General features: G+C 53.1%; 1 protein-coding gene across 2 annotated transcripts in view; it reads right to left on the bottom strand.

Annotated features, from left to right (window-relative positions):
- Positions 1 to 350: 350 nt before the first annotated feature.
- bud13 (BUD13 homolog) overlaps positions 351 to 10,770 on the bottom strand; it is a 29,161-nt gene continuing 18,741 nt past the window's right edge. For both annotated transcript variants that reach the window (XM_038779145.1, XM_038779146.1), the window contains exons 7-10: positions 8,770 to 8,908; positions 8,155 to 8,339; positions 3,829 to 3,910; positions 351 to 694 (exon numbers count right to left, since the gene is read on the bottom strand). In XM_038779145.1, coding sequence (XP_038635073.1) covers positions 601 to 694; positions 3,829 to 3,910; positions 8,155 to 8,339; positions 8,770 to 8,908 — 500 coding nt within the window. In that variant the 3' untranslated portion in view covers positions 351 to 600. The remainder of the gene's footprint in view (positions 695 to 3,828; positions 3,911 to 8,154; positions 8,340 to 8,769; positions 8,909 to 10,770) is intronic.

Here is a 10,770-nt window from a genome sequence, read left to right as displayed (position 1 = left end):
TGTGGAGGGACTGCGATCCGTTGGGGGGGGCTGGGTCGGGTGGGGTAATGTCTATTTAATTGTAATTGTATTTTCTCTTTTCGCACTATGTTAATATTCACTCTAGTTTGTTTTATTATTATGGTTATTACTGTTTTATTATGAAAAATCCTGAAAAATCTTAATAAAAATACTTATAAAAAAGCATCCAGATTTTCAGCTGCATGATTAAAAAATAAATGAATTTAGATTAAACCCAAAAATAAACTCAAATTTGAAAACAACAGGAGGGTATTGATGGGGGAATGACAGGAATAACCCAATTGCCAGTTAGAGCTACAGATACTGCCAATAAATCACCCAACTAACAATTTACAAGACAGACTGCACCCAGTACACCTGGAACCACACAGTACAAACTTTATATTAAAAAAACTAAATATTAACAGGAATAAAGAAATTTTCATCTCTTTGTTTGTCCCCAGATATTCAGACCCCAGACTGCACATACTGGGGTTAAGGAACCCACTTTCAGAGAAGTCTTTGTCCATCATGTTGTACCCAGAGTGTCAGGGTCTTAGTTTGAAGATGTGTGCATGGACAGGAATCTCCTTCAGCAGTTCACATATCCTCCACACTCCATTTGTATGCTATCTCCTGCACTGCCTTCTTATCTGCCTGTCTGGCATACCGCTTTTGTTCAAACCCATTCGACCTGAAAGATTAAAAAAAAACATGAAAATGAAATGAAAAATGAAAATCGCTTATTGTCACGAGTAGGCTTCAAATTAAGTTACTGTGAAAAGCCCCTAGTCGCCACATTCCGGCGCCTGTTCGGGGAGGCTGTTACGGGAATCGATCCGTGCTGCTGGCCTGCTTGGTCTGCTTTCAAAGCCAGAGATTTAGCCCTGTGCGAAACAGCCCCTTGTTAGTCCAGTACATTTAACTGTAATATATTAAGCGACCAAAAGTCATTTCTATAGTTGAGTTATATTTGTCATCTAGGACAGTGGCAGAGAATAAATTGGTTTACATCTTCGATACATGGGGCTGGATTCTACGCTGCGCCACAATTCTGGTTCATCCCGTCGGCAGGATGCTCGGTTACGCCGGCTGGTCAATGGGGTTTCCCATTGTGGGGCAGCCCAACGCCGTCGGGAAACCTCTGGGCTTCTGGAAAAACTGAGCATCCCACCGGCGGAGAATCCAAACATGGTTTTCTTACAGGGCAATATTTCCCTCTACACCGTCCCCATCAAACACTCCCAGGACAGGTACAGCACGGGGTTAGATACAGAGTAAAGCTCCCTCTACATTGTCCCCATCAAACACTCCCAGGACAGGGACAGCATGGGGTTAGATACAGAGTAAAGCTCCCTCTACACTGTCCCCATCAAACACTCCCAGGACAGGTACAGCACGGGGTTAGATACAGAGTAAAGCTCCCTCTACACTGTCTCCATCAAACCTCCCAGGACAGGTACAGCACGGGGTTAGATACAGAGTAAAGCTCCCTCTACATTGTCCCCATCAAACACTCCCAGGACAGGGACAGCATGGGGTTAGATACAGAGTAAAGCTCCCTCTACCTGTCCCCATCAAACAATCCCAGGACAGGTACAGCACGGGGTTAGATACAGAGTAAAGCTCCCTCTACACTGTCCCCATCAAACACTCCCAGGACAGGTACAGCACGGGGTTAGATACAGAGTAAAGCTCCCTCTACATTGTCCCCATCAAACACTCCCAGGACAGGGACAGCATGGGGTTAGATACAGAGTAAAGCTCCCTCTACACTGTCCCCATCAAACACTCCCAGGACAGGTACAGCACGGGGTTAGATACAGAGTAAAGCTCCCTCTACACTGTCTCCATCAAACACTCCCAGGACAGGTACAGCACGGGGTTAGATACAGAGTAAAGCTCCCTCTACACTGTCCCCATCAAACACTCCCAGGACAGGTACAGCACGGGGTTAGATACAGAGTAAAGCTCCCTCTGCACTGTCCCCATCAAACACTCCCAGGACAGGTACAGCACGGGGTTAGATACAGAGTAAAGCTCCCTCTACACTGTCCCCATCAAACACTCCCAGGACAGGTACAGCACAGGGTTAGATACAGAGTAAAGCTCCCTCTACACTGGAGAATTCGAACACGGTTCTTTTCCTTAGAATAGAGAAGTCTGAGTGGGGATGTGTTTGAGTTGTACAAAACTATGAGGTACATTCAAAGGGTGGGTTGGAAGAAACATTTCCCCTTCGTCGAGGGGTAAATAACCAAGAGAAATAGATTTATGGTAGGGAGCAAAAAATTTAAAGAGATTAGAAGAAAAACATTTTCACCCAGAGGGTGGTGGGAACCTGAAACTCACTGGCTGAAAGGGTGGAAGAGGAGGGAACCCTCACAACATTTGAGAAGTTGAAACGCCAGAGCAGACAGTGCTGTGGACCTCGTGCTGGAACTTGCGATTGGTGCTTGATGACAGACGCAGACATGATGGACAAAGGGCCTCTGCCTGTGCTTAAAACTCTATTCCTCTATGTGGATCAGATTGAGGACATCCAGGGGCGGCACGGTCGTACAGTGGTTTGCACTGATGCCTCACAGTGCCAGGGACCCCGGTTCAATTCTAGCCTCGGGTGATTGTCCTGTGGAGTCTGCACGTTCTCCCCGTGTCTGCGTGGGTTTCCTCCGGGTGCTCCAGTTTCCTCCCACAGTCCAAAGATGTCCAGGTTAGGTGGGGTACAGGAAAAGAGAGGGGGGGGAAATGGGCCTGGTTAGGGTGCTCTTTCAGAGAGTTGGTGCAAACACGATGGGCCGAATGGCCTCCTTCTGCATAGTAGAGATTCTATAAATCTATAACTGTTCTGGTAATCATGGCTAATTCTAACGCCATAGAACTTCCTTCACCCCCCATCCCTTAATTTTTTAAAAACCAATGGTATTATTAATCTCACACCTCCAGGAATTCTCCGCTAAATTGAAGACTAGCAGCAGCAAACAGCAGGAATCGCTTGTGAAGCTAACAGCAAAACATTAAGAACCTTTTCTTGGCTCTCTGCTACTCAGTAGATGAGTACTGCACTTGTGTCTGGAAGAACTCTGCACATTACAAACTGGTAAAGTCCAGCTGAATGAGACCATGAGGAACATCTCAGGAGTAATACTGTCAACAAACTCAAATTAATAGTCTGTGCTGTGCATCATTCCGCCACCACAAACCCATCGTGTAGCTAGCACGGCACGACTGCTAAAAATTGTGCACAAAATTCCGGATCTACCACTGGCAGAAGACATCACCCACCCACCCAGCCAACAAATGCCTCATCTCAAAGTGGCCAAACCGGTTAGCACTGCTGCCTCACAGCGTCAGGGTCCCAGGTTCGATTCCCGGCTTGGGTCACTGTCTGTGTGGAGTCTGCACATTCTCCCCGTGTCTGCGTGGGTTTCCTCCGGGTGCTCCGGTTTCCTCTCACAGTCCAAAGATGTGAGGGTCATGTGGATTGGCCATGATCAATGTGCAGGGTTATGGGCAAAGGGCGGGGGAGTGAGCCTATATAGAGTCCCTGTACAGATTGGAGCTGAGATACAGTGTTCCTGATCCAGATCCCTTCCTATTTCAATCACTTCCGTAGATCTTCACTGTTTTAATCATTATATTTGAAGTTAGAATTTCTCAGCTACATTTAGATCTTTCAGAATTTGTTGATCCATTCAGCCAGCAATCCGCAGATACCAACCTTAAAGACTCGAGCAACTTCTTTAATCACCTGTTAAGGAGCAATGCATTTATTTGTTCTAACTGCAAAGCATCATTGATTTTCAAATGTTAAAGTTGTACTTTTACCTGTCCACTCCATCCCAGCGATATCCAGGGCAAAGATTAAACCTGTTGGGCGGTGGTGCGGGGCCGCTGTACACTGGCCTCACTGTGAAGGCAAATAGACACAGTCAGCCCAGTCACTGCCTTAGCCTGGAGCAAATGTTCTTCAGTACCCGCGGACAGTACCATCGCTAAACCCGCCCCGCACCCGCGGACAGCACCATCGCTAAACACCCCCCTCACCCGCGGACAGTACCATCGCTAAACACCCCCCTCACCCGCGGACAGTACCATCGCTAAACACCCCCCTCACCCGCGGACAGTACCATCGCTAAACACCCCCCGCACCCGCGGACAGTACCATCGCTAAACACCCCCCACACCCTCGGACAGTACCATCGCTAAACACCCCCCGCACCCGCGGACAGCACCGTCGCTAAACACCCCCCCCCCCGCAGACAGTACCATCGCTAAACACCCCCCGCACCCGCGGACAGTACCATCGCTAAACACCCCCCCTCCCCCCCGGACAGCACCATCGCTAAACACCCCCACACCCGCGGACAGTACCAACGCTAAACACCCCCCCTCCACCCCGGACAGTACCAACGCTAAACACCCCCCGCACCCGCGGACAGTACCATCGCTAAACACCCCCCGCACCCGCGGACAGTACCATCCGCTAAACACCCCCCGCACCCGCGGACAGTACCATCGCTAAACACCCCCCGCACACGCGGACAGCACCATCGCTAAACACCCCCCCCCCCCCCCCCGCGGACAGTACCAACGCTAAACACCCCCCCCTCCACCCCGGACAGCACCATCGCTAAACACCCCCCGCACCCGCGGACAGTACCACCGCTAAACACCCCCCGCACCCGCGGACAGTACCATCGCTAAACACCCCCCACACCCTCGGACAGTACCATCGCTAAACACCCCCCGCACCCGCGGACAGCACCATCGCTAAACACCCCCCGCACCCGCGGACAGTACCATCGCTAAAAACCCCCCCCCACCCGCGGAGGGTACCATCGCTAAACACCCCCCGCACCCGCGGACAGTACCACCGCTAAACACCCCCCCGCACCCGCGGATAGCACCATCGCTAAACACCCCCCCCCCCCGCAGACAGTACCATCGCTAAACACCCCCCCCCCGCACCTGCAGACAGCCCCATCGCTAAACACCCCCCACCCCCGCACCCGCGGACAGTACCATCGCTAAACACCCCCCACACCCGCGGACAGTACCATCTCTAAACACCCCCCCCCCACCCCGCAGACAGTACCAACGCTAAACACCCCCCACACCCGCGGACAGTACCATCTCTAAACACCCCCCCCCCCACCCCGCAGACAGTACCATCGCTAAACACCCCCCCCCCGAAGACAGTACCATCGCTAAACACACCCCCCCCGCACCTGCAGACAGCCCCATCGCTAAACACCCCCCACCCCCGCACCCGCGGACAGTACCATCGCTAAACACCCCCCCCCACCCCGCAGACAGTACCATCTCTAAACACCCCCCCCCACCCCGCAGACAGTACCATCTCTAAACACCCCCCCCCCCCACCCCGCCGACAGTACCATCACTAAACACCCCCCCCCCCCCCCCCCCGCAGACAGAACCATCGCTAAACCCGCCCCGCACCCGCGGACTGAACCATCACTAAACACCCCCCACCCCCCCCCCCCGCGGACAGTACCATCGCTAAACCCGCCCCGCACCCGCGGACAGTACCATCGCTAAACACCCCCCGCACCCGCGGACAGTACCATCGCTAAACACCCCCCCCCCCGCAGACAGTACCATCGCTAAACACCCCCCGCACCCGCGGACAGTACCATCACTAAACACCCCCCCCCGCACCCGCGGACAGTACCATCACTAAACCACCCCCCCCCCAGCACCCGCGGACAGTACCATCGCTAAACACCCCCCCCGCACCCGCGGACAGTACCACCGCTAAACCCCCCCCCCCCGCGGACAGTACCATCACTAAACACGCCCTGCACCTGCGGACAGTACCATCGCTAAACACGCCCTGCACCCGCGGACAGTACCATCGCTTAACACCCCCCACCCCCGCACCCGCGGACAGTACCATCGCCAAACACCCCCCGCACCCGCGGACAGTACCATCGCTAAACACCCCCCCGCACCCGCGGACAGTACCATCGCTAAACACCCCCCCCGCACCCGCGGACAGTACCATCGCTAAACACCCCCCCCGCACCCGCGGACAGTACCATCACTAAACACCCCCCGCACCCGCGGACAGTACCATCGCTAAACACCCCCCACACCCGCGGACAGTACCATCGCTAAACACCCCCCCGCACCCGCGGACAGTACCATCACTAAACACCCCCTCCCCCGCACCCGCGGACAGTACCATCGCTAAACCCCCCCCCCCCCCCTGCGGACAGTACCATCGCTAAACACGCCCTGCACCCGCGGACAGTACCATCACTAAACACCCGCCGCACCCGCGGACAGTACCATCGCTAAACACCCCCCCGCACCCGCGGACAGTACCATCGCTAAACACCCCCCCGCACCCGCGGACAGTACCACCGCTAAACACACCCCCGCACCCGCGGACAGTACCATCACTAAACACCCCCCCCCCCCCGCAGACAGAACCATCGCTAAACCCGCCCCGCACCCGCGGACTGAACCATCACTAAACACCCCCCACCCCCGCGGACAGTACCATCGCTAAACCCGCCCCGCACCCCGCGGACAGTACCATCGCTAAACACCCCCCCGCACCCGCGGACAGTACCATCGCTAAACACCCCCCCCCCGCACCCGCGGACAGTACCATCGCTAAACACCCCCCGCACCCGCGGACAGTACCATCACTAAACACCCCCCCCTCGCACCCGCGGACAGTACCATCGCTAAACACCCCCCCCGCACCCGCGGACAGTACCATCGCTAAACCCCCCCCCCCCCCGCGGACAGTACCATCACTAAACACGCCCTGCACCTGCGGACAGTACCATCGCTAAACACGCCCTGCACCCGCGGACAGTACCATCGCTTAACACCCCCCACCCCCGCACCCGCGAACAGTACCATCGCTAAACACCCCCCCGCACCCGCGGACAGTACCATCGCTAAACACCCCCCGCACCCGCGGACAGTACCATCGCTAAACACCCCCCCGCACCCGCGGACAGTACCATCGCTAAACACCCCCCCCGCACCCGCGGACAGTACCATCGCTAAACACCCCCCCGCACCCGCGGACAGTACCATCACTAAACACCCCCCGCACCCGCGGACAGTACCATCGGTAAACACCCCCCACACCCGCGGACAGTACCATCGCTAAACACCCCCCCGCACCCGCGGACAGTACCATCACTAAACACCCCCTCCCCCGCACCCGCGGACAGTACCATCGGTAAACCCCCCCCCCCCTGCGGACAGTACCATCGCTAAACACGCCCTGCACCCACGGACAGTACCATCGCTAAACCCCCCCCCACCCCCCCCCCCTGCGGACAGTACCATCGCTAAACACGCCCTGCACCCGCGGACAGTACCATCACTAAACACCCGCCGCACCCGCGGACAGTACCATCGCTAAACACCCCCCCGCACCCGCGGACAGTACCATCGCTAAACACCCCCCCGCACCCGCGGACAGTACCATCGCTAACACCCCCCCCCGCACCCGCGGACAGTACCATCGCTAAACCCCCCCCCCCCCCCCCCCCCCCCGACAGTACCATCGTTAAACACCTGTGAGGCAGCAGGGCTAACCCCACTGCGCCACCATGGAACAGTACCATCTCTGAACACACCCCCCCCCCCCCCCCATTCTCTGACAGTAGCACCGCTAAACACCCCCTCCTTCCCACCCACCCGCGGACAGTACCATCGCCAAACACCCCCCCCCCCCACATCCTTGGACAGTACCATCTCTGAACAACCCCCGCACCCGCAGACAGTGCCATCTCTAAACACCACCCCACCCTCCGCATCCTCAGACAGTGCCATCTCTAAATACCAACCCAGTATCCTCCCACGGTACAGTGTCTAACCACCCCCCCCACCATATCCACAGACAGTACCATGTCTAACCACCATTTTCCTCCCCCCACATCCTCTGACAGTACCATCTCTAAACACCCCATATCCTCCAACAGTACCATCTCTATATACCACTCCCGTATCCTCCAACAGTACCATCTCTGAACCCATCCCCCCCCCCTCCCCACATCCTCGGATAGTCCCATCTGTAAACTCTCCCCGTATCTTCGGACAGTACCATGTCTGAACACCCCCAGTGCATTGGAACCCTTCATTTCACAATTTTAAACTCACCATTTTTATTTTTGGCCTCTTTTTCCTTCTTCTTCTTGATTAGTCCAGCCATGGGGTCTCCGTCTCTCTCTTTCTCACGGAGGAAGCGGTCCAGGTCTTCATCATCGATATGTCGTGCAAGTGGTTTCTGCATCTCATGAAGAGCATCCATGACGTTCTGCCTCTGTTGTTGCTCCTGAGCCACCCTGAAACACAGATCGCCCAGAGAATCAGGGAAGCTGGAAAAACCTCAACATGACAAAAGGGAAGATAGACTGAAGGAAAGGGGAGAGCAAGGAAGATAAACTGGGAAAGGAACAGGGATAAGGAAAAATAAAGGGAAAGGATGGGAGTGTGGAAGAGAGGGGAAATAAGGAAATGCAGTTGAATAAAACGTGACTGTGTAGAGAAAAAAATGAGAGGCTTAAATAGGATAAAATGTTAGAAAGAATGATGGAGAGTGAGAAAAGAAAATGTTTACCGAGAGAAAGCTAAATAGAGAGGAACGGGTGTAGTAAGGAATTGGAATGGATAAACTCCATGTGTTGTAGTGATGCTAAGTCCAGGTTAACGGGACTGTAGCAGTTAAATCACAGCCTCCCTGACCCACATGCTGCAGATTATTCATCTTCTTACCCTTTGCCCCATTGGGCATATTTTTCTTGTTTTGCCGCTTTCTCTTCTTCCTTCTTTTTCTGCTCAATTCGCTCCTGATCCAAGTCCCTCTTTTTTCCTGATTTATCTCGGAAGATAGTGGTGGCATTTCTGGAATCATCTTTGAAAAAGGAGAAAGATCTCAGCACCATCAGGAGGTAATCACTGCTCATTTTCTAAAACCCTCATTAGGAGGGAATTTCACATTTTCAGCCTTTGCAGCAGGGATGGGAGAAGACAGCAGGAGTGGGACAGCGCCAGGGGAAGTAGGAGGGACACGAGAGTCAGCCCAGGCTACTCCAGACACTTCCTAACAGCTAGTGAGGGAGGCAGCAGGTGTCCACTGCTCCCCACTCGGAAAATCTCAAGAAGCACAAGGGGTCGGGTTTGTTCACATTTCTCCAGAGCAGAATCTGCAGTGTGAAAAGAATAATATAAAATCAGACACAACTCTGGGACTGACCAACTATCCATCCAACAATGACGCTCCTTCTTGATTATCTCACTGGGGGGAATCCAAGCCTTTTTCCAGTAATCCTTTACGAAAAACCTAATCTTCTCCTTCCTTTCAAACTTGCCATGATACACATCGTTACTTCATAGGCATTGGCTTCAATTTCCCATAAAATACATGATGGGTTTTTTCCTCACTGTGGCAAAGTGTGCAACCTCTAACAACAATCTGAGTACAGTAAGTAGTCTTACAATACCAGGTTAAAGTCCAACAGGTTTGTTTCAAACACGAGCTTTCGGAGCACTGCTCCTTCCTCAGGTGAGGAACCTTCATTCCCCTGAGGAAGGAGCAGTGCTCACCCCAGCCCAACGCCGGCCTCTCCACATCTTAACAATCTGAGTGTAAACAAATGTCATCCAACTTTTCTTCCACACACAGAATTATAGAATGTTTACAGAACGGGAACCATGCAGCTCTCCTACAGTAACTCAGTTCATCCCATTCCCACTCCTTCAGGTAATTATCCAATTCTCTTTTGAATGCCAGGATTGAATCTGCCTCCATCACACTCTCAGACACCCCATTCCAGATCCTAACCACTCGCTGTGTGAAAGGGTTTTTCTGACGTTACTGCTGATTCTTTTGCCAAACACCTTAACTTGTTCCACTCTGGTCCTCGACCCCTCCACCAATGGGGGCAGTTTCTCCCTATCGACTCTGTCCAGAGTCCTCATGATTTTGAACACCTCTATCAAATCTCCTCTCAACCCTCTCTCATCTGAGGTGAACACCCCGACAGATTCTCCAATCTATCCACTCACCCCTGGAACCATTCTCCTGAATCCTTTCTGCCTCCAACTCTTTCCCAAAGTGCTTTGCCCAGAACTGGACATATTGCTCAGTTTCGGATAACCGCTTTGCTTTTGTACACCTCTGCTTTTAAAACCCAGGATCCCGTATATCACATTAACCTCTTCTCAATCTGCCCAGCCTCTTAGTGATGATTCTAAACAAATGACCCCCTCATCAGTGAGTCCCCAAGCAGAGCACAAACACTTTCTCCATTCACTATCTGATTGCTGCTTCAGTTTAAAATCCTTTGTTAAATCTCCCTACATTGCTGAGCTCCTGAGAGAGAAGTCGCAATGCATCATGTCTCGCCAAGAATTGTAGATTTAAACCTCCAATATCTCTGACCTCCCACATCTTGTTGTCCATTTGTACTGTGTGCACATTGCCAGTTATTCTTCCTCTTCACTCTGTCACATTAAATTGTAGCTCCAACTCTCAAACCATTCAACCAGCTCCTGAACATTTCTCAATGTCTTGCAGACCTTAATTAATTCATCAGTCAGCATTGATTTTTAAAAAGCTGCCTAGACCCCATTCATACAACTCCACAGAGAGAGTGTGAAAGATGCTGGGCCCTTCCGTTTGGGGTGGGGCGGGGAGTGGTGGTGAAATAGTCAGGGGGAATATTACATTTAATAATAGCAAGCAGCAGAGTTATTGGGCTAGGCATATTTATC

The sequence above is a fragment of the Scyliorhinus canicula genome, chromosome 19, assembly GCF_902713615.1.
Source record: "Scyliorhinus canicula chromosome 19, sScyCan1.1, whole genome shotgun sequence".
Classification (NCBI taxonomy): Eukaryota; Metazoa; Chordata; class Chondrichthyes; order Carcharhiniformes; family Scyliorhinidae; genus Scyliorhinus; species Scyliorhinus canicula.
The sequence above is the reverse complement of the archived record's forward strand: the minus strand, read 5'-3'. Positions and strand labels throughout refer to the sequence as shown.